Source organism: Babylonia areolata, chromosome 1, assembly GCF_041734735.1.
Source record: "Babylonia areolata isolate BAREFJ2019XMU chromosome 1, ASM4173473v1, whole genome shotgun sequence".
Taxonomy (NCBI): Eukaryota; Metazoa; Mollusca; class Gastropoda; order Neogastropoda; family Buccinidae; genus Babylonia; species Babylonia areolata.
Window position 1 is genome coordinate 97,401,198 of NC_134876.1, and position 25,011 is coordinate 97,426,208.

At 40.7% G+C, this 25,011-nt stretch overlaps 1 protein-coding gene across 1 annotated transcript; it reads left to right on the forward strand.

Moving 5' to 3' along the window:
* Positions 1-1,494: 1,494 nt before the first annotated feature.
* On the forward strand, positions 1,495-24,794 carry LOC143289935 (uncharacterized). The gene is made up of 15 exons (XM_076599198.1): positions 1,495-1,626; positions 3,031-3,126; positions 4,349-4,390; positions 5,712-5,733; positions 6,190-6,600; positions 7,798-8,025; positions 8,444-8,644; positions 9,651-9,782; positions 10,237-10,263; positions 13,067-13,211; positions 14,248-14,396; positions 19,155-19,287; positions 20,844-21,010; positions 22,507-22,607; positions 24,371-24,794. The coding sequence occupies exons 1-15, from the start codon at positions 1,603-1,605 to the stop codon at positions 24,521-24,523; spliced, it is 2,031 nt and encodes a 676-aa protein (XP_076455313.1). The 5' UTR covers positions 1,495-1,602; the 3' UTR covers positions 24,524-24,794.
* Positions 24,795-25,011: the final 217 nt, after the last annotated feature.

The window sequence follows — 25,011 nt, forward strand, 5'->3', positions numbered from 1 at the left end:
AGTTTCGCATTGCATATTTTCAGTGAAGCTTATACTACGTTATTAAATCCTAAAAACGTATTGCGGCTTCTAATAAAGCTAATATTGTGGTCACTTTTTAGGTACAAAGTCTGAAGTGAAATGAGCAAATGCAAGATCGAAACTTATAAAATCATTTATGACTCTTTTTTCTTTTTTTTGTTCATGTAAGTTGGACTATATTATGTTTACAAACTATTTCTCTCCGTAAAATGCTTGTGTATTGTCAAAAATAATATTTTGGAAAAAGCAAAAGCAAACCCATTTCCCTTTAAACCATTTAATATATTAACTGTACTTACTCGCGTGTAACGTTACTCTCGTGCGGTCCATGAATTTATTTTTTATTCAATCATGCAAGTCCGCGCGCATGGTCATGCCCTGTCTTGAAAATTTGTCACAATGATCACAAACGCAAAATCAGTATTTGAAAGAAAAAACGAAAAGGGTCTGTTGAAATGAACCATGACGTTGAACTGAAAAAAAGTATCAAAATACTGAGCTAATAAGTCATTCGGATGAGACGATTAACTGAGGTCCCGTGTGCAGCATGCTCTTAACGCACGTAAAAGAACCCACGGCAACAAGAAAAGGGTTGTTCCTGGCAAAATTCTGTAGAAAAATCCACTTCCATAGGAAAAACAAATAAAAACTCCACGCAGGAAAAAAAAAAAACACTGAAAAACAATGCGTGGCGCTGTAGTGTAGCGACGCGCTCTCCCTGGGGAGAGCAGCCCGAATTTCACATGGAGAAATCTGTTGTGGTAAAAAGAAATACAAATACAAATAATAAACTAAATGGCTGCACAGAAAGCATCTTTGGTTGTTGTTTTTAAGTGTGTGAGGCCGGGAGGGGGGCGGGGCTATGATAAAGAACAACTAATGCCAGCTGACACGAATTGAAGAACAGGCTCAGGCTATCACGAGAAGTAATTAAACAATCCGGCTCTGGCTCAGTAGACACACACACACACACACACACACACACTGACACTGGCACACACAGCCTGAGAGAGAGGGGGGGGGGGGGGGGGGGACTACCGGAGAGAGAGAGTTGTTGCTACTGTTAATTATTAAATAGAATATCATTTTTTTTTTTAAATCAATATTTACAGTGCAATTGTTTACAATGATTTCACCATACACAATACTTGTCCAAGTAAAGAGGTTGCGGATCTTCTTTGATGAAACTATCTATATATAGTAAAACAGTCGACCCAACTCCTTCTTGGCCAATTTTTGCACGTGATTTTTTTTTTTTTTAATATACTAATATCATTCATTTTTAGTTAAATGCTAATGGCCATAGTTTCAGGAATGCTAGGGCATTTTTGGACGTTTACCATGAAATAAATCTCTAAATAAATGCAAATCTTGCCGAGATTCGCGCAACACAGCTTGTGATTTTGAAGCGGAAGTAAGGAGATTGGGAACCGATCTTTGCATAGTTCAACGCGAGTAGATTGGACCACATTGGAATACGATCTGTTCGAGAATCAATTTCCGTAGAGTTTACCACGTGTGTCATCGCTGGTGTTCAGAGATCGCCGGTGCTCGTCAGTTAACATCTCAATTAAATTAAACATGGGGCGCAAACAAAACTCAAAGGTTTGTGAAATAGCTTAATACTGATGATATGATAAATAGTTGAATGTTCTTTATTAGCTGTAGATACGAATCAGTAGATGTAATTATATGTATTCATTGTCCAGGTGTATCAGTTCAAAAGAAACGATTGCATGCATCGTTTTACTGTTTTACTATGTCGGTTATGTATCTTTAAACCTTAGTGACATGCAGTGTCTTCATCATCCGTTTTGTTTTTGTTTGGTTTAATTGCTGATTATTTTTTTGTGGTTCATGACGTGGTAACTACCACCACCAGGAGATTCGGTCACAAATAAAGTTTCTGAAGCCTGTCATATGTGACATTAGATATCGTTATGTGAAATGAAAACTGGAAAAGCTGAAAACATCTTTTCCTGTTGGGTTGATATATGTAGGGTATTATTAATTTGATTGACAGTGTAGCATCAAAATTAATTATCAGTTAACAGCCACAGTCATGACAATGGTGAAGTGACTGCATTCAGGGAAGTGGGACATCACATTTAAAACAGGTGCAGTGGCTATAGACCAGAGACCTGCTTCTTATTTGCAAACATACTCGTGTGCTAATGGTGAGAATACGTGTGGTGAAGGCAAGAAATACATGCGCAAAGAAACAGGCTTGGTGGGAAATACATGTTATCTTTACCTCGCAGCAGTGTTGCTCTGAGTGGTAACTTGCTCAACTAGCAAGATTTTCTGACCAACACTGCTGATGCTAGGCTCCACATTGGCATTGTCATAATTGATGGCACACAGACATTTGACATGTCATTTTGATTTCTATTTCTAAATGTATATAATGCCTCAGCGTCACTGTAGGATCTCATGACACACACATATATCTTGACGCTCAGTCAGTCAGTTTGTTGAACGTTCTTTTTTTCTTTTTTCTTTCTTTCTTTCTTTTTTAAGATAGAAGATTGAAAGATTTCTCTAAGAATGTATAAGAATGAACACAAGTGTTTCAGAAATTGTGTGAATGAGTTATTTAGAAACGAATTGCTGAACTTTTTATATTAATTATTTGATAATGATAGTCTGAGGTTGTGGAATATCTTTCACTATTTTGCGTCCATGGGGGAAAATGTGTTCCAAACAAATGCAGCAAATGCTTTCTATCATTAAAGAGAAACAGAAACTTTCTTAAATTAATTTCAGAAGTTAGATTACTTAGATGTCTCTCCCACATGACATTGTCCTACTTTAGTTTAATGTACATATCTGCACTTCTGCATACACATGTATACATGTACAAACAGTTTAGTTAGTATTCTACATTCATTTAATGAAATAAGTAAGAATATTATTTGTGACATGTTTACAACTGTTCATTAGTCAGTGTTGAGATGCTTTGTTGACTGACATATGATAGAAGTGTGACGTGCTGTGTGTTACTTACAGACACCACAGCCCCAGAAGGGCCAGAAGCCACAGACCAAGAAGACACCACAGAGTGCTCCTGCCATGAACAAACCCAGCAAGAAGGCTGGCAACCAGGTCAGCACAATACTAAGCAGTCATTGTAATGGTTGATATTGCTTTGTTAGCTTTTTTTTTTTCTCTCCAGAATGAAAGAACAATGAGGCTATGACTGTGTGAGAGTAAACTCTCTTCATATACAAGGTACATAACTCCAAGTCAGTGCTTCTTATGCTACCGATTCAGCTTGCACACAAGTAGGTAAAAGGTACATTGGAGCCAACGCAAAACCCAGACGCTTCCTCAAAAGGGGAAGCTCTTGACTTCTCCTTAGAAGAAATGTGGAAACACGAATTTGCATTTATTCAAGACTGGCATAGCCTTTGATTTTTTTGTTTTTGTTCTGAAGATTATTTTAATTAACTTGTTGTTAATTGTCATTGTACAGAGTAAATGAGGGATGATGGTGTTGTTGATGTTTTTGTTGGGTTTTTTGGGTTTGTTTTTTTTTTTTAGTTTATCAGTATGTATTATAAGAAAGGACAGTAAATTTCTAAAGGGACGTGATGGTGTCACAGTGAAGTTACACATTTCACACTGGTAGTGCACAAGATCCGTTTCAGTTTCAAGGAGGTGTCAACAGATGCAGACTTATCCATTATGTGTGCTACACGTACACCACCAGCTTTTTAGTTAAACTAAAAAAGAAGAAAAGAAGAAAACTTCTGAAAAGTGGATGGGGCGTATGCCTGGCTTACACTAGACCCATCACACTGAGCAGTGTGCCTGTTGCTGCAGGAACTAACAAGGTTGACTGTTCCTGACTGTTGCACATGTTGGTGATACTGGTATTGGCCATTAGTCACGCTCTGTTTGTGACACGAAATTGAAGTGAATGGGTTTGCGATTTTCATTATAGATATAGATATATATATATATACACAGAGAGAGAGATATAGATATATCATTATATGTATGATGATTGGTATCTTGATTCGTTGTGACAATGATTAAGGAAGCACTGACACTGTTCACAGCCTTGGGGGATTTTATATTAGGTTAGATGAACATTACCATGTTTCTTTGATCTTGGGAATCAGTCACTCTTTCCCATGTTTACATAATGAATAAAGATTGATATGTTCTTTTCACTTTTTAAATGATGTTTTGTTTCAGTATTTCAATCTAAAGATTTTGATTTTTATCATTCATTTATTAAAAATGAACCTCATTCAATCATTGTAATGGATTTTTTTTTTTTTTTTTTTTTTTTTTTTTTTTTTTATAAACTGAATTTCAGATGTCCATGGAAGCAGCCTTCAAAAAATTCCAGAATGGAGGGGTAAGTTTTGAGTTCTTTTTGTTGCTGATGTCCTAGGACATTTTGTTCTTTTTTTCCCTCTTTTTCTGTTGGCATTGAGTGATGTGAATTGTGGCTGTTTGTACCTTTCTCCCATGAGAGAGACAGTGGGTCATTAGTTTCCCTGAAAGTGATTCAGATCATATTATGTTTGAATAAACTGCGTTAGAGATTCAACTGTATCAGCAGTGGTACCATTATGAGTCAGTAAATCGACGATGATAATTAAGATGACATAACCCATGCAAAGGAAATGCACTTGGAACATGTTTGAGTGGGTAAGAGGAAAGTCACACCTGTATCGCACACACACACACACACACACACACACAAAGTGAAACATCTTAATGTTCAAGTTTTTCAATAATTGCTCACACTTAGTTTTGACGTGGTGGGGTGTGGTGGTGGCTCTCCACTCATGCCAGACAGTGGACCACAGGACGGGAAGCACACATTGGCAGTGGGGTCAGTTCAGGGAGAAACGCCAGTTGGTCTGTGTTGGAATGGTCTCTGCTGGTGATGTGATGTGATGGGGTGGGAACTGTTAAGGAGGTGGTAGTGGTGGAAGACTGGTGTGGGAGTGGTAACTGGATGAGGTGGTGGGAACAGTTGAGATGGTGGTGGTGGAAGACAGGGGTGGGAATGGGAACTGAAAACTTTGTAGGATTGACTAGTAGTTGGAGTGATGGCCTAGAGGTAACGCGTCTACCTAGGAAGCGAGAGAATCTGAGCACGCTGGTTCGAATCATGGCTCAGCCGCCGATATTTTCTCCCCCTCCACTAGACCTTGAGTGGTGGTCTGGACGCTAGTCATTTGGATGAGACGATAAACCGAGGTCCCGTGTGCAGCATGCACTTAGCGCACGTAAAAGAACCCATGGCAACAAAAGGGTTGTTCCTGGCAAAATTCTGCAGAAAAATCCACTTCCATAGGAAAAACAAATAAAACTGCACGCAGGAAAAAATACAAAAATATGGGTGGCGCTGTAGTGTAGCGACGCACTCTCCCTGGGGAGAGCAGCCCGAATTTCACACAGAGAAATCTGTTGTGATAAAAAGAAATACAAATACAATTCTTTGTCTGCATATTTTTGTTTTGATAGACAATGCTATCTTTGATATTGTGTGGGTGTCTGTGTTTTTCTTGCTGTAGTTTGTGAAGTATCCTATGGCACATGTCTCTTTGACTCTTTCTTTTGAATGTATTTTATTGTGTGTATTCAAGTGTATGTGTTCACATGTGTGTGTGAGTGTGTTCCTGTGAATACTATACATTTTTTTAATATTTGCTTTTCTTTTTCAGAAAACACCAACTCAAGCAAAATGTGAGTGTTATGCATGTATGTATTGTGTGTGGCTATATCACTGATATATATGTGTAAGTTATAGTATGATTCTTAAATGTACAGAGGTAACCATACAGTCAGGATTGAAGTTTCACTGTGTTGCCTGTCAGACATGAAGATCTTCAGAAAAGTGTCATTAATTCCATGCTGATGGTAACTTGACCTCATGTCACTTGTTCTTATATTGCGTGTTTCTTTTTTCCTTGTTAGCAAGATCTAATGTATATGTTTTCCCCATGACAAGAAAAAAAAAAAAAGAAAAGAAGGTAAATCAGAATCAAAAGAGTATGACTAGAAAGACAACTCTTCTGTTACACAACCTTGTTCTCTGTCTATTTAAAAGTGTCTCTCTCACTTTCAGTCTTTGCTAATGGACATAGTGAATCCTATTGGTTCTTTTAACATCACTTCCCTGCTGTATTATCCCCCGCACAGCCACTCCAAAGGCAGGTGACAAGCGAAAGCTTGACTCCAGCCTTGCCAGCCAGACGCCCAAAAAGCCCAACACACCTGGCCTGGGGGGCCAGACGCCCAAAAAGTCCAACACACCCATGGTGGTCGCCATGACCAAAGGAAAGAACACACCTGCCAAAACTCCCCAGACCCCTCTGGGGAAGAAGACGCCTGGTGGGAAGAAGACGCCGCAGGCCAAAACACCAGCCTCCTCAGCCAAGAAAACCCCTCAGAAACCTGCGTCTGATGAGGATGATGACGACGACGATGATGAGGATGATGACGACTTCGATTTTGAAAACATTGACTTTGACGATAGTGATGAGGAGGATGGAGAGAGTATGGAAGAGGATATGGATGATGACGATGATGATGAAGAGGATAGCGATGAAGGTGAGGTGTATGTTGTTGTTGTTGTTTTTTTGGGGGGGGGGGGGGGGGGGGGGTACATTTTTTTTTTTTTTTTTACCACATTACAAAAAACTATGAATAGGTTATGATGGGAAAACATTGTCTTATTGAAATGTTCAATATCTTTTCATTAAATCTTATGCGTATACAGTTACACACACATGCAGACACAAAAGAACAAACAAACAGTTACACACACATACACACACAAATGAACAAAAGAACAGTAAACAATGAGAACAGTGGAATATTAAGGGGTGATCTACTTCAGTTTAAAGAAGTGTGTTTTCATACCGGTGCTTGTGCATTCTGTTTCCGTTTTTTAGTCCTTGTGCTCTGTCTGTCTGTCTCTGACCTCCATTAGTTCTGGTCTGTCACTGTCCTCATCATTTCTTCTTTCGGGTTCCTCTCATTTTCTGATCTTCACTGATGTTCTTTCCCATGTCCAGTGCGGAATGTTACTTGCACACATGCTTGCGGATGTATGAAATGATATCACGTGTGCGCTTGTGTTTGAACTCTTGTGTGTGGTATTTCATAGATGGGAGTGTGTATGGCTTTTATGCTTTAGATGTATTTTGCATTGATTTCTTTTTGTTTTGGTTTTTGTACTTATCATATATCTTAATCTTTTAATGTTATAATGTCTTTGTAAAGGGCATAGTGCTCTGCAGTTACATGCATTATACATACACTTTTATTAATAGAAAATAACATATTTAATAATTTATATAGGCTGTGTAGTACTGCAGTGAGCTTCTGGTCTTCTCAGCTTTAAAGAAAATCATAACTTCTTTTGTATTTCATGCTTGAAATGCTAATTTAATTACACATACTACTAAATTATCATTATTTTTTGGCAAAAAACAAGAACGCCAGAGAATCGACAGACAGGCAGAAAATACCACACAAAAAAAAAAAAAATTAGCCGTATGAAGAGCACAGGAACAGGAGACGTGATGGCTGCCGGAAAAAGAGGGCGCTAGCCAGCGGGACAAAGGGGAGGTTACCTACTTCCGGGAGGTTATCAGCCGTAGTTACTTCCGTTTTCTCCACAAAAGTGGATAGTAGTTTGCACAGGACAGGAATGTCAGATCCCTGCCGGAGTCTGCACTAGTTGGGTCACGGTAAGTATGTTATTTAAACGTAATTTTAGATAGAAAATTTCCTTTGTTACAGAGGTTCAGCTGAAGAAGCCTGCTGCTCTTGTTGCATCAAAGAAAGTCAGTTCAGCAGCTGATGACGATGATGAAGATGATGACGACGACGACGACGATGATGATGAAGATGACGACGATGATGAAGAAGATGACGACGACGAGAATGTTGGTGACATGATGAAGATGTCTGATGATGATGACGACGACGATGATGATGATGAAGAAGACAGTGAAGAGGTTGACGAAGGTAAAGTTCCATACTTTTCATCCTTATTTCATTACCTTTGTTTACAGCAGGTGTATGTGTGTTTATATATATCAGGGTTCACGCAGTCATGGAAGTCTGGGAAAGTCTTGGAAAAATGAGTGAGCCATTTTCAGTCCTGGAAAAGTCTTAAAATTGTTTTATTAAACTCTCGACCGGCACCATTCAGCCAAGAGTTTATTTAGAAACAATATATAGATAAAAGACATGAAATTTGAAAATTGATTCTGCACATTGATTCATGAAAAATATTTTCAAATACAAATTCTTCAGTTATGCATGACACAGTGAAATAGAAGATGTATGAAAAAAAATTTGGTTCAGGTCTTTGTGTGTGTGTGGTTTTTTTTTTGGTTTTTTTTTTTTTTTGCTTCTAACATGATTGGTTTATATTCCTCAGACGCCATTCTGAAGCAGATTCAGGAGATCAGGAAGGTGTCGGAAAAGAAGCAGAAGCAGCAGCCAGAGGCCAGCAATAAACAGAAACAAAAGTCAGAGGCCAAGGCTCAGAAACCTGCTGCAGGTGAGAAGCAGAAGGCTCAGCCTGTACCGGCACCAAGCAAGAAGCAGGAGAAGAAGGCTGAGAAAGGAGCGAAGACAGGTGTGTGTGCTTTTCCATGGGGTATGATTTTGCTCGTTCAGGTGCATTTCTGATAGGGTCTGTTGGTGGTGGTAGAAGTGTGTGTGTCCTTTTCAGTGGGGTGAGCTTTTGTTGAATGTTAATGTAGCTAAGTTTCTTTTTTATCATTCCTATGCAAAAAGCAGATTTATGGACAGGTGTAGTGTCACTAGGAGGCGCTGTGGGGGAATCCGGAGTTGTACCTCTGATCCACTGTTCACCAGTGATCAGGATTGGGGGCCCTCTTTCGGCATGGTGTTGTGGCCTTGGGAAAGGCACTGTACTCTGATTTTCCTCACTCCAACCAGGTGTGAATGGTACCTGACTTTCTCACTCCACCCAGGTGTGAATGGTACCTGACTTCCTCACTCCACCCAGGTGTGAATGGTACCTGACTTTCTCACTCCACCCAGGTGTGGATGGTACCTGACTTCCTCACTCCACCCAGGTGTGAATGGTACCTGACTTCCTCACTCCACCCAGGTGTGGATGGTACCTGACTTCCTCACTCCACCCAGGTGTGGATGGTACCTGACTTTCTCACTCCACCCAGGTGTGAATGGTACCTGACTTCCTCACTTCACCCAGGTGTGAATGGTACCTGACTTCCTCACTTCACCCAGGTGTGGATGGTACCTGACTTTCTCACTCCACCCAGGTGTGAATGGTACCTGACTTCCTCACTCCACCCAGGTGTGAATGGTACCTGACTTCCTCACTCCACCCAGGTGTGAATGGTACCTGACTTCCTCACTCCACCCAGGTGTGAACAGGTACCTGTCTTCAGTTGAGGAAGATGAACCCGGCAGAAGGAGAGGACTGGGCCCTGCCTTTCAGTGCTGAACACCACACACAGTGGACATGAATTCACTGCCCCTGTGGCTGTAAGAGGCTCTGGGACCTTTAGCTTTTAAGTGGTAGAAGTCAGTGAATGAAGACTGACTGTGAAACACTTTGTCACACAAAACTGTCTCTGTCCGTTCACCAGATGCTCAGCAGAAGCAGCCAGAGGTGGGTGGCAAACAGAAACAGAAGGCAGAGGCCAAAGCACAGAAACAACAGCAGCCTCCAGCCAAGAAGGCAGAAGAGAAACAGGAAGGGACCAAGGCAGTGGGGCCTGGTGAGTGGGTTTTTGGGTGGGTGGGTGATTGTGTGTGTCTGTGCGTGTGTGTGCGTGCATTTGCCTGTTTGAGTTCTCTTGTAGAATTTTTTAATTTTCTCCCCATAACTGGTAAAATAAATGAGAGGTAAAAGGGGACTTTTTTTTTTTTTTTTTTTTCCAGAAATAGTACTGTTCAACTAATAGCAAAATGTAAAAAGAGAAAACAGCTTGTTGAATTCTGCTCTGGTTTTGTTGGGTTTGTGTGTGTGTGTGTGTGTTGTCTAATTCTGGAATTGCACATCTATTTCATGTATGCGTACAGTGCAGTGCAGTATTGAACACATGCATATTGTTTTATTTTAAAATTTAAAAAATGTAGACTACATTAGAGCTTGAAATTGATTCACAAATGTCTTTCTTTAATATTCTTCTGTGAATATTGTTATATTGTTTTTGTTTTGATTTTTTCCAGATACCAGTGGTGATGCCCAGCGAAAAGGTGAGAAATAAAGTGCAATATTATAACTTGCTCAGTTGAAACGCTAAAGTTGTGTGTTAATTTTGAAATAAGGCAGTGGAATTGAGAGAACAGAAAAGGAGGATCATGGTAGACCTAAACTGTAGTCGCTTGAAATATTTGAGAAACAGAACAACACAAAAATCCACATACACTGATGTTATTGTGCAGACGTATGTGTACGTACACATATTGTTTTTATGTTACCGACTTCTATAGCCCTGGTTCAGGGTTTGTCTCCAACCGTTCAGTGTTGTAACAGAAAGTATTGAGGTAATCTCTTTTCCATGTGACATTGTTGGGTTTAGAATTAGATTCTACTCCTGCCCCCAACTTAGCTTCAAAAATCATTTTTGACAACAACAGAACCTATCAGTCTGGCCATCCTGAGACGTCTTCAGCTGTTGCATGCATGTTGGCAAATGTCTGGTGGTTCAGAAATGGAAGGACCGGACTCTAACTCCAGAACACTTTGAAGTTGGATCTGTGGGGATGATAGTCAAATCATTTTTATAAACATCAAACTTCTGTTTACATGAAAAAATTGCTTAGACTTAAACAAAAAATGTATTGATTTTCTTTTAGTGGTTCTATGTTTCTTGAAACTGGCACATAGAAATCTCTGCATACATGAATGTGTTACCTTGAATATGACTGGTCAACGCAGTGTGACATCTATGGTCAATAAATGATGTGTGATGGCCATGATGAATGGAACTTGCCCTCTCTGACCTCAGATTGTGCTGAGACATGTTTTCCACTTTCTGTACTCAACCGTTCTGAGCCATCAGAAACAGCAGAGGAAAGGAACAGTTCTGCAAGTGAATGTTTGGGGAACATTTCTCAACAACCCGTCATTCACTAAAATGTGTACAGACTTGACAATTATTGCTTACAGACTTGAACTTTCTTGGTTTACGATTTGTTAAGACTATTTCTAAGACTAAGCCAGATCTGTAAAAAGAAAGATGGTTGAGAGAAAATTCATGTCTGTTTGACATTGTTTTTCAGATCACAATAGTATATTACTAACCTTTCCTCACAAACAAAAATAGCATTCACACATCTACTTTCTTGCATGTGTTATGTTTAAAAATTGTCAGAATGATTTCAGGGGCAAGAGCCTTCATCCGTTGATTGCCAGGGAATTTTTTTTTTTTTTTTTTTTAAGTGCTATCCCCTTGCCAGGGAATTTTGAGGATTCAGGGGTAATACACTTTTTTTTTTTTTTTTTTTTTTTTTTTAATCTAGCACAAAAACTATACAAGATACAGAAGTAAATGTTTTTTGTGATGGAAAATGAATATGGATTGTGAATCTGAGGTTTTTCCCACACTTTTTTTTTTTTTTTTTTTTTTTTCAGATATTCTGTCGATTAGGTTTCCTTGTCAGACAAAAAAGTCAATCTTTGATTCAAATGTCGAAAGTAAAAGTGATGCTACATCTGTGGTAAACAGAAATCTGATGTTGAATGGAATTTGCCCTCTTTGACCTCAGTACTGAGAGACGTTGTCCTGCTTTTGTGATCACAAATGTTCCAGAAGTAAAAAGGGTCACACCGAATAAAGTACAAGATCAGCACTCTATGTTATAGATGTATTCACAAAACTGCCCCTTCCTATCTCTGTGGCTGACTTCACCTCTACACTCCATCTCGCTCGCTACGATCAGCTTCAGATCCACTCTATTTACGCATACCCAAATTCAAACTCTCAACTGTTGGCCGCCGTTCTTTCTCTGTCTCTGGACCTTGCAGTTGGAATGAACTTCCTCTTTCGCTTTGTCAAGTCTCCACACTCAGCTCTTTCAAGTCTGGCCTTAAAACCCACCTCTTCCCAAAATAGACTCCCTTGCCTGCCTCTTCCTTGTCTTTAGTTTCTACAGTTTTAGAGTTATGCATGCGTGTGAATGACTGGTGCGAAAGCGCTTTGATTTGTCTCTGCACAAGATTCAGCGCTTTATAAATACCATTATTATTATTATTATTATTATCTAAGAATTGAATAACTCAGAACTCAAAACGTTTTTATTCAAGGATTAAGATTTTAGGCATAGCCTGTTCTTCCAATCTGTCCTTGCAAATCTGCATCAATTACAAATAGCACACAAGAGATGTATCTTGAAGAGGTGAACTCAGGGTGGTACATAAGTGTGTTGTGCTGTGCAGCGGAGCGTGACAAGCGCACTCTGCTCCAGAAGTGAAAGTGAAAGGGTTAAGAATTGAAGAGATGAACTCAGGGTGGTACAAAAGTGTGTTGTGCTCTGCAGCGGAGCATGACAAGCGCACTCTGTTCCAGAAGTGAAAGGGTTAAGAATTGAAGAGATGAACACCCCCAAAAACGGAGTATGGCTGCCTACATGGCAGGGGTGAAAACGGTCATACACGTAAAAGCCCACTCATGTGCATACGAGTGAACGTGGGAGTTGCAGCCCACGAACGCAGAAGAAGAAGAAGAAGAGATGAACTGAGGGTGGTACAGAAGTGTGTTGTGCTGTGCAGCGGAGCGTGACAAGCGCACTCTGTTCCAGAAGTAAAAGGGTTAAGAATTGAAGAGATGAACTCAGGGTGGTACAGAAGTGTGTTGTGCTGTGCAGCGGAGCGTGACAAGCGCACTCTGTTCCAGAAGTGAAAGGGTTAAGAATTGAAGAGATGAACTGAGGGTGGTACAGAAGTGTGTTGTGCTGTGCAGCGGAGCGTGACAAGCGCACTCTGTTCCAGAAGTGAAAGGGTTAAGAATTGAAGAGATGAACTCAGGGTGGTACAGAAGTGTGTTGTGCTGTGCAGAGGAGCGTGACAAGCGCACTCTGTTCCTGAAGAACCTGCCGGCAGGGACCACCACCAAGGACATCAAGGACCTGTCCAAGGACATCAAGGACGTGAGACTCCGCATCCACGTGCACGGCAAGAAGCAGAAGAGGAAGAAGATGGGGTCAGTCTTTGGGGCCTTTTTTTTTTTGTTGTTGTTGCAGACTTCACACTTGAGTGTGTCCTTGAAAATAAGGAAACTTTCTTTGCAAGCTTGAAAATACAAAAAATACAGTGTGAAGACATACTAGCATGTATTACCCCCCCCCCCCCCCCTCCCACACACACACACACACACACACACACACTTTCTTCTTCCCATGTACAGATATACACACTGACACAGCACACTTGCTAGCGTACATGCTCATACATATACTTGAAAACTCCACACACACACACACACACCTCTCACCCCCTGACACATTGTTGTGCACAGTGCTATCACACCAAGTTACCACTTGAATAATGATTTAATCCATCTTCTATCGGCTTATACCAACATTGTGACACATGCATACTGCAGCATATAAAGACATTGGTGATGGTTTTATTCACAGTTCAAGTGACTGATGGAGGATGGGCGTGTACATCCAATCTCTCTCTCTCTCCCTCTCTCTCTCTCTCTCTCTCTCTCTGCAGATACTTTACTTAAGCATCATGTTGCTGTTTTGTTTTGTTTTGTTTTTATTATTTCTGAGTTTGCAAAACTGGTTTATGATTGAACAAATTGCAGCAAAATTTTGAAAGTGTACAGTCAACTTCACAGATGCTTACAATTCTTGTGCAATTTTTTCTTTCTCTCTCTCGCTTTTTTTTTTTTTTTTTTTTTTCTCAAGAATGATCTGTGACAAACAAGAACAAAAGAAGAAAAAGAAGACAGAAAGAAACAAAAAAAACTTTCTCATTCTGTGCATTCTGATGCAATTTCAGATATTTTGATCTTTCTGGTTGACACATTGTACTTTTTTTATTTTTTTTATTTTCTTGTTTAGGTTTGTGTGTATGTGTATGTCAGAGAGTGTGTGTGTGTATGTCAGAGTGTCTCTGTGTGTGTGTCTGTGTGTGTGTGTATGTCAGAGTGTCTGTGTGTGTGTGTGTGTGTGTGTGAGGGGGCGACAGGGAAATCCCACACATAGCATCCTGGTTGTGTGCTGCAGGTTTGCCTTTGTGGAGTTCATGTCTGAGGCGCAGGCGGACAAGCACTACAAGTCTCTGCAGGGTGTGAAGGTGAAGAGCACGGAGCTGGTTGTGGACTATGTGGGACAGAAGAGCTCCTTCCTCGCCGCTAACCCCAAGAAGGAATCAGGTAACAGGGCAGGCAGGCATGCGCCTGCACACATACACACGCATGCATAACACACACGTACAAAACACACACACACACACACACGCATGCACACACATACACACACAGAGAGTCACACTCACACACACACACACACACTCACACAATTTCATACACACACACACACTAACTCACACGTACACACACACCAACATGTACACACCAACCCACGTGCACCAACACACGCACAAACGAGAGCGCACGCGCGCGCGCGCGCACACACACACACACACACACACACACACACACACACACACCACCATGCACACACACACACACACACACACACACACACACACACACACACACACACACACACACACACACACACACACACACACTCTTATACTACAATGGATGACTGCTTTCAAATATGCATGTTCTTTTTGAATGTGAGGCCTTAAAGCCCTTTCTATGTAGGTTTCTGATGTTGTTAATTTTGTACTGCTGTTAAAGATTTCTGAAAGTTTAGTTGGAGTTTTGATTTAATAACGTTTTACAGTAAACTTTGTTCTAGGCTCTCACTCCTCTGTACATGGATTTCTTTTTTCATCTAAAATCACAATATGTGGATAGACGTTAAACTGAAGAACACACACACACACACACACACACTTAAAAAAATCCCTTGACAAGTACTATTAAACAAAGTAGTACTTTTTTTTTAATCGAAAAAATGAATGTGATGGAAGTTGAACATTGATTCTGAGATTCTGCCAGTCTGTTTCCTAAAAGGTATAGTAGACTAATTTTGTGTTCAGTTTGGCTTCAAGTTTGGAATGGAAGATTTTCAGTCAGGTTCGGACAAGATATGGAATTTTGTTTGATTGTATCTACTGGAACCTTGTGAAAAGTCAGAGCTTATACAGAGCGCACAGTGCCCCTCCCACTCATCTTGGCACAGCCAGACTGATGATGTCTGGGTGTGAATAACACAGTGGGACAGTAATCTGGTCTGTCTTCGGAGACTGGAACCTTCCTCCCTTTGCTCCTCCTTTTCGACCAGTACATCTTTCACACTTTTTTTTTTTTTTTTCCTTTTTTTTTTTTGGTCCCCTTTTTTGGCTTATTATTAAATAAGAACATACATTCATAGTTTGTTGCATGTGCGCTGTGTATCTGTATGTGTGTGTGTATATGTGTGTGGGTTTGGTTGCTTGTGTGGGTGTATTATAATACTTGAAATTAAAAAAACGTCTTCCTGATCTATTAGCAAACTGTCCTCCCATTCTCTGATCAGCATCACGGTCAGTTCTTGAGCTTCAAAGGTATCAGTCAGGTGCTCAGAGCAAAGCACAGGTGTAGACTTATGTGTAGACTTAACAGATAAGAAAATATGGCACAGCTGAACAGTGCCCCTCCCACTCATCTTGGCACAGCCAGGCTGACGATGTCTGGGTGTGAATAACACAGTGGGACAGTAATCTGGTCTGTCTTCGGAGACTGGAACCTTCCTGCCTTTCCTTTGCTCCTCCTTTTCGACCAGTACATCTTTTACACATCTTTGATTTTGTCTCCTTTTTGATAAGAACATACATTTGCAGTTTGTGGTTTGTGCACAGTGTATCTGTTTGTGTATATACATGTGTAGGTTTGGTTGCTTGTGTCAATCTGTCATCAGACTTTGAAAAAAGAAAAAAAATCTTACTGATTTATCAGCAAACTGTCTTCCCGTTCTCTGATCAGTGTCTCAGTCAGTTCTTGAGCTTCAGGTGCTCAGAGCAAAGCACAGGTGTAAACTTCCAGGTGTAAACTTACAAATAAAAAGATATGGCACAGCTGAACAGTGCCCCTCCCACTCATCTTGGCACAGCCAGGCTGATGATGTCTGGGTGTGAATAACACAGTGGGACAGTAATCTGGTCTGTCTTCGGAGACTGGAACCTTCCTCCCTTTGCTCCTCCTTTTCGACCAGTACATCTTTCACACCTCTTTGAGTTTGTCTCCTTTTTGATAAGAACATGCATTTGCAGTTTGTGGTTTGTGCACAGTGTATCTGTTTGTGTATATACATGTGTAGGTTTGGTTGCTTGTGTCAATCTGTCATCAGACTTTGAAAAAAGAAGAAAAAATCTTACTGATTTATCAGCAAACTGTCCTCCCATTCTCTGGTCAGTTCTTGAGCTTCAGAGGTGTCAGTCAGGTGCTCAGAGCAAAGCACAGGTGTAAACTTCCAGGTGTAAACTTACAAATAAAAAGACATGGCACAGCTGAACAGTGCCCCTCCCACTCATCTTGGCACAGCCAGACTGACGATGTCTGGGTGTGAATAACACAGTGGGACAGTAATCTGGTCTGTCTTCGGAGACTGGAACCTTCCTGCCTTTGCTCCTCCTTTTCGACCAGTACATCTTTCACACCTCTTTGATTTTGTCTCCTTTTAGTCTTTTTTTATGTATGTCTTTTTAGTTTGTGGCATGTGTGTTGTGTATCTGTATGCGTGTGTGTTTGCATGCTTGTGTTTGTGTTTGGGCATGAGTAGACGCACTTGGGTTCACTGAGCGTGGCCCATTTTCGTTCTTGTTTTTATGTCAGTCATTTGCCTTCCATGTTCTACATATCTTTCCCTTCATTACAATACATTGCAGTATTGGTTTCTTTTCTTTTCTGTTTTTTTTTTTTTCTTTTTTTTTCTTCTTCTTCTTCTGTTTTCTTCACTACATCAATGATGTAATGTTGACCATGACTGTACTCATGTATGACAAAAATAGGTCTTCACACTGGGTTTGTATTTCCCATGTATAATGAAACTTACAACAACAACAACAAAAAGACATATCTTCAGGACTTACTAGCAAACTGTCCTCCCATTCTCTGATAAAAACATCACAGTCAATTCTTGAGCTTCAGAGGCTTCAGTCATGTGCTCAGAGTGAAGCACAGGTGTAAACTTCCAGGTGTAAACTTACAAATAAAAAGACATGGCACAGCTGAACAGTGCCCCTCCCACTCATCTTGGCACAGCCAGGCTGACGATGTCTGGGTGTGAATAACACAGTGGGACAGTAATCTGGTCTGTCTTCGGAGACTGGAACCTTCCTGCCTTTGCTCCTCCTTTTCGACCAGTACATCTTTCACACCTCTTTGATTTTGTCTCCTTTTTGATAAGAACATGCATTTGCAGTTTGTGGTTTGTGCACAGTGTATCTGTTTGTGTATATACATGTGTAGGTTTGGTTGCTTGTGTCAATCTGTCATCAAACTTTGAAAAAAGAAGAAAAAATCTTACTGATTTATCAGCAAACTGTCTTCCCATTCTCTGATCAGCGTCACGGTCAGTTCTTGAGCTTCAGAGGTGTCAGTCAGGTGCTCAGAGCAAAGCACAGGTGTAGACTAACAGGTGCAAACTTACAGGTGTAAACTTACAAATAAAAAGATATGGCACAGCTGAACAGTGCCCCTCCCACTCATCTTGGCACAGCCAGGCTGACGATGTCTGGGTGTGAATAACACAGTGGGACAGTAATCTGGTCTGTCTTCGGAGACTGGAACCTTCCTCCCGTTCCTTTGCTCCTCCTTTTCGACCAGTACATCTTTCATTCCAGAACGCAGTGCAGGGGATTGTGTCTAGGTTTAGTTTGAAAGTGTGTTATGTAGACCTTGTGAGGTGTAGAATTGTGAGAGGTAGACCATACACTGAAGTTCCAGTGAGTCAGTCCCTTGATTGTTGTTTACAAGTTCGCTGGCTAGTCAAGGGCTGTGACCTTAAGAGTACACAGAAAGCAGTAATAGCACTTAGAATTGCGGCATGGTCTCATTTCACCAGGCCAAAGCTCTCAAGGGTTAAAGTAACCGTTACAGTAATGCCATGTACTCAGTACTCTGGGTACAGGGTTTCCACATGTTTTCCCCACCAGTATCAGCAAAGGATTTAATCATCGGCAAACCAGTACATGAAGAATCTATCAGACATTTTTATTCTGTGTGCTAGAAGACCGATAAATGACTAAGACAGTTTTGCAACGCACACACTCGCACACAGACACACACACACACACACACACACACACACACACACACACACACACACACACACACACACATAAACAAAGAGTCATGCAGAGGTAACAAAAATAATTAGGATCAAATATTAAATACACACAACAGAACACCATGCGCGCGCGCACACACACACACACACACACACACACACACCGAGTCATGCAGAGGTAACAAAAATAATTAGGATCAAATATTAAACACGCACAACATAACACCATGCACACTGACACTCACACACACACACACACACGCACGCACGCACGCACGCTCACTCACACTCTCACTCACACGCACTCACACTCTCACTCACACACTCACACTCTCACTCACACACTCACTCCAACATATTGTATCTGAGGGAAAGGAGGTAAAGTATCCCTGTGGTGTGACTCACACCAACATACTGGTGCTGAGAGAAATGCTGCAGACAATCCCTGTGATGTGTCCTGTGCCCAGTGGACACGGACCCCCTGCAGCTGTACATCACACACACACACACACACACACACACACGCACAGACACACGCGCACGCGCGCAGACGCACACGCACAGACACACACACACACACATGTACACACAACACACACACACACACACAACACACACACACAAACAACACACACATACACAACACACACACACACACACACACACACTCCAACACATTGGTGCTAAGACAAAGGACGTAAAGAGCCCCTGTGGTGTGTGCTGTGCAGTGGACACGGACCCCCTGAGGCTGTACATCACAGGGTTTGGCAGTGACGTGAAGGACCAGGACTTGTACAAGCTGTTCCCCAAGGCTCAGGACATCACCGTGCCCAAGAGGAAGAAGGACGGCCTGCCCATTGGGTCAGTCACGTTTTGTTTGTATCATAGTCGTGTCCAACTGTGACCACTTGAACAGCAAAGGAAGCAACTGCTGTCCCGACTATGACCATCAGAACAGCAGAGGAGGCAACTGTTGTCCTGACTATCTGGGCTAGAATTTGATTATATGGACAGTCTTGCCCAAATTAATCCCCACTCTCTCAGCCAAGAGGGTTTTAGGACAGTCGGTTTTGGGATGGTTCCCAAAGGCCAGGTATCCTCCAAGGTTTCAGCACCAAGAGCCAGTGCAATCTTGCCTCCTGGTTTGAGGGTCATAGTCCTTCACAAAAGATCGAGCTGTAATATTGTAAATGACTTCCCATTGCAATGGAGAAACCATTGATTATACAGGTCTGACTTTTGGTGTTGGCTCAACTGTAAGCTTGTGTCAGTCTGTGATATAAGCACATTCTGTCATTCGGATGAGACAATAAACTGAGGTCCCGTGTGCAGCATGCACTTAGCGCACATAAAAGAACCCACCACAACAAAACGGTTCTGTAGAAAAATCCATTTCAATAGGAAAAAACAAATGAACTGCATGCAGAAAAAATACAAAAAAAAAAAAAAAAAAAAGGGTGGCGCTGTAGTGTAGCGACGCACTCTCCGTGGGGAGAGCAGTCTGAATTTCACACAGAGAAATCTGTTGTGACGAAAAGAGAAATACAAATACACTATGCCAGCAGAAGGCAGTGAATCACAAAGAAAACAGCTAATGATCACGATCAGGAGCACCACCAGTCTTTTAAAAAAAATTGACTTAATAAAACTCACTAGTCTTAAATATATATATGTAAATATATTGCCCACTTGGGCAAGTAAAGAAAATGCTTAGCTTGCCCAACATGATGATCTACTTGCCCCGGGCAGTCAGGCAGCCGTTAATGCTGAGCCCTGGTTATGTAGGGAAAGTTTTCAGTGTGGCGGCTTGGAAAAGTGTGAAATAAGGTTTGGTTGCTTCAGTTTCAGTTTCAGTAGCTCAGGGAGGCGTCACTGCGTTCGGACAAATCCATATACGCTACACCACATCTGCCAAGCAGATGCCTGACCAGCAGCGTAACCCAACGTGCTTAGTCAGGCCTTGAGAAAAAAAAAAAAAAAAAAAATAATTTAAAAATATTATAATAATATATATTATAAAATTATAATAATAAAATAATAATAAAATAAAATAAATAAATAAATAAAAATAAAATTAAATAAATAAATAAATAAATAGAAATAAATAAAGGTGAATAAATAATAGATAAGCTTACATAAATAAATAAATAATAATAATAATTATAATTAGAAAAAAAAAAAGGACAAGAAGGCAGAGAAAAAGGCCAAGAAAGAAAGTAAGTTTGATATGGCAGAGGGCAGGTGGGAATCAATCACCAGTCTGAATTTGGTTGCAGCTGTAAGAACTCAGTATATTGAACCAAGTGGGATTTTTTTTTTTTTTTTTTCCTCTAGTGTTTATGATTCTGACTGCATGTCTGTGCAACAATGAAGGGTGTGTGACCTCACTGACCTGACCTGTTCCCCCCACGCCCCAGGTATGCCTTCGCAGCATTCGCTACAGCGGAGCAGTGCCAGGCGGCCCACAGCAAGGGTCAGGGGGCAAAGGTCAACAGTCACAGTCTGGTGGTGCTCTACGCCAAGAAACGACCCGACCAGACGCTGAAGGACAAGAAGAAGGCAGAGAAAAAGGCCAAGAAAGAAAGTAAGTTTGATATGGCAGAGGGCAGGTGGGAATCAGTAATGTTGTTTGGAATTAACTCCTTGAGTGCTGCTGACAAGCATGCTCCTCAGTGAAGGACTGTCAGGTCTTTAAGTAGGACAGAACTTACAGATCAGATGTTAGTCACCAGTCTGGATTTGTTACACATCAGGATGTCAGTCACCAGTCTGGATTTGTTACACATCAGGATGTCAGTCACCAGTCTGGATTTGTTACACATCAGGATGTCAGTCACCAGTCTGGATTTGTTACAGATCATGATGTCAGTCACCAGTCTGAATTTGTTCTTCCTCATGGGAATGCATTACGTTTGTTCAGCAAAATCAGTTACACCACTGATAGGCACACAGAATCAGTTACACCACTGATAGGCACACAGAATCAGTTACACCACTGATAGGCACACAGATTCAGTTACACCACTGATAGGCACACAGAATCAGTTACACCACTGATAGGCACACAGAATCAGTTACACCACTGATAGGCACACACAAAATCAGTTACACCACTGATAGTCGCACAAAATATCAGTTACACCACTGATAGGCACACAGAATCAGTTACACCACTGATAGGCACACAGAATCAGTTACAGGCACACAGAATCAGTTACACCACTGATAGGCACACAGAATCAGTTACACCACTGATAGGCACACAGAATCAGTTACACCACTGATAGGCACACAGAATCAGTTACACCACTGATAGGCACACAGAATCAGTTACACCACTGATAGGCACACAGAATCAGTTGCACCACAGATAGGCACACACAAAATAAAAAGTGCACTTCAAAGTCACACCACACTGACCTCATTTCACCACAGTTCAGCAGTAAAGGGGTTAAATATACCATGATTTACTGACTACAAGGATGGAAAGGTGCATCCTCCAAATTGAAAAAAAAAAAAAATTTAATTCTCATGTTGATAATACTCCAGGTGCAGTATATTATAAGGCATACGTCATAATGATAAACAAGAAGAGTATTGATGATTCGACTGCTGTCAATGTTTGCATTCTCAGCCTAGCATCGATGTTGAGGCCACAGTGTCAAGTAAGAGAAATCAAATGACTGCTGAATTTTTTTTTTTTATGTTTTGTTTGTCAAAGGAAGTAGTGGTCTTATATGTAGACAGCAACATATCTGTTCTTTTGAAAGAAGAAAGCATGTTGCGTCTGTATGTTTAATTTGTTCAGATGACACAACCTTTATTTATTTATGTATGTACGCTTTTCTATGTGTGTGTGTGTGTGTGTGTATATATATATATATATATGTGTGTATATTTTTTTTTTTTTTTTTTTTTTTTTTTTTCCTTCAAGGCCTGACTAAGCGCGTTGGGTTACGCTGCTGGTCAGGCATCTGCTTGACAGATGTGGTGTAGCGTATATGGATTTGTCCGAACGCAGTGACGCCTCCTTGAGCTACTGAAACTGAAACTGATGGTGAATGTTGTTTGTGAAAACAGAGAAAAAGGAGAAGAGCCAGCCTCCTGCAAAGAAAGCCAAGTTGGAAGTGAAGGAGGAGGAGGACGATGATGATGATGATGACGATGAAGATGATGATGATGTAAGTATGAATAGCCATGTTTCACATCCATAAAAAAAAAAAGAAGAAGAAAACTCACACATAAAACAAACAACCCCAGATGTTAACCATATATGTGTATGTGTGTGTGTGTAACTTCAGCACAGAGATATACATCAGTAAATACAGACTTGTAATTCTTGAGCAGTTTTAGAGAAACAAATTCTTATAATATAGTCTTTTGATTGTTCATAATTATTATAGACATATAGCGCTATTGCATTTTATTTCCATTCATTTGTCAAAACAATATGTTGATGTAGCAATGCAGAGTTCGTCGATGTTTTTTTTTGTTTGTTTGTTTTGTTTTGTTTTTTGCAATGTCTGCTCTGAAGTTTACAGGAAATTGTTTTTTGTTGGGTTTTTTTTTTTGTTGTTGTTGTTGTTTTTTTGTTTTGGGTTGTTTTTTTTTATACTTATACTGAACAGGGAGATGGGTTTTCAAACTAGAGAGGTGGTGATGATGCGATACAAGAATGTCATACATAAAAAAAAAAAAAACACACACACACACACGCCAAAAAACATTGATATAGCAAATACTTTTCTTTATTGAACTTTTTGAAAATACATATAACATTAAAAAAATAAATAATTGTAACATTGTATGAGTCGGAGCAGTACAGTATAAACATGAACAAACTATGTTTGTTTTCTTACTTTTGTGAAGTGGAATTCCAGCTACAGTGAGAAAGTTAGTAGCTAGTATATATGATGTCGGACTGTGCAGGGTGTGTGTGTCACTGAGACACTGACACTGACACAGGTTTAATTGTGAGGGCCAAAAAGGAAGGCTGATACAATGGGACAGTTCACAGAAACACATAGTTTGCTTACCTAAACAGAATAGCACGTATTGTACACATGTAACTTGATAGGGGATGAAAGGGATGGGCTCCACCAGGTAGGACTTTCCCAAGACATGCTGTATCATGAAAGACAAAGGATTGACTGACAACAACGCAAACATTTATCAGTCAGACAAGTCAGTCCTGCTACTGTCAACTGCGGCGCATCAGTTCCATCCGGAAATATCTGTCCACTGACGCAACATCTAGACTTGTCGTTTCTCTCATTCTCTATCGCCTTGACTACTGTAACTCTCTATTGTCTGGTTTGCCTGCTTCATCCATTCAGTCCCTTCAGCGCATACGAAAATCTGCTGCCCGACTCGTCCTCAGAAAGAAAAGATCTGAGCACATCACTCCTCTTTTGCAACATCTCCACTGGCTCCCTGTCTCACACCGAATAAAGTACAAGATCAGCACTCTATGCTACAAATGTATTCACAGATCAGCCCCTTCCTATCTCTGTGGCTGCCTTCACCTTTACACTCCATCTCGCTCACTACGATCAGCTTCAGATCCACTCTATTTACGCATACCCAAATTCAAACTCTCAACTGTTGGCCGCCGTTCTTTCTCTGTCTGTGGACCTTGCAATTGGAATGAACTTCCTCTTTCGCTTCATCAAGTCTCCACGCTCAGCTCTTTGAAGTCTGGCCTTAAAACCCACCTCTTCCCAAAATAGCCTCCCTTGCCTGCCTCTTCCTTGTCTTCAGTTTCTCGAGTTTTAGAGTTATGTGTGCGTGAGAATGACTGGTGCGAAATCGCTTTGATTGTACTTTTTAACATGCATATGCATAAGACAACTGCTGTGTGTGACTGAGAGAGAGAGAGAGAAAAAGCAGGCTTCATTTTTTACTTTTATAATTGATATTTTATGTTTGTTTCTTTTTCCCCTAGGACGACGACGATGAGAGCGACGATGAAGGTGCTGACATTGGAGGTGGAAATGATGAAGAAGATGATGACGATGAAGACGATGATGAAGATGATGATGATGACGACGACGATGATGATGATGACGAAGACGACAGTGATGATGATGATGAATGAATTTAAACCCATTTTGTGTGTACTGATTGCAGCAAACAACCAGCATCAACAAAAGTCATCATAATTTTCCTCTTTATCAGCTAATGCCTGCATTGATTGTGTCAAAAGTAAATCAGTAGGTTCTTTTTTTCTTTTCTTTTTTTTTTCTTTTTCGTTTTTTTATAAGAAAAAAGCCATTTTTACTTGGTGTTTCATTTGAATGACAGACAGAAGTGTGTTTGATAGTGGAATGACAGGGTGAGTGTTTGGAAATAAACTCATTTAAAATCATTGTCATTGTTTGTGTAATGTGACGTTGATTATTCTGTTGCTGCCTACTCAGCGTTTCTCATGTCAAAGGAAAGAAAGGGTCAAATTGAGAGAAGGGTCAGAAGTCTCGCTGTCATCTTTGTCACTCTCCCCCCTGCCCCTTCATTCCCTCCTGCTCTTCTCGCTGCTGTCTAAATGTCATGGAGTTCCTTGTCATAGACGCCTGGGAAAATCTGCGG

What these genes read in the sequence shown, in the direction of transcription:
- LOC143289935 (XM_076599198.1), top strand. Translation starts at nt 1,603, where the DNA reads ATGGGGCGCAAACAAAACTCAAAG. An exon ending in CAGAAGAGGAAGAAGATGGG is followed by an intron (nt 13,212 to 14,247) that starts GTCAGTCTTTGG and finishes TGTGTGCTGCAG; the next exon opens with GTTTGCCTTTGTGGAGTTCA. An exon ending in GAAAAAGGCCAAGAAAGAAA is followed by an intron (nt 21,011 to 22,506) that starts GTAAGTTTGATA and finishes TTGTGAAAACAG; the next exon opens with AGAAAAAGGAGAAGAGCCAG.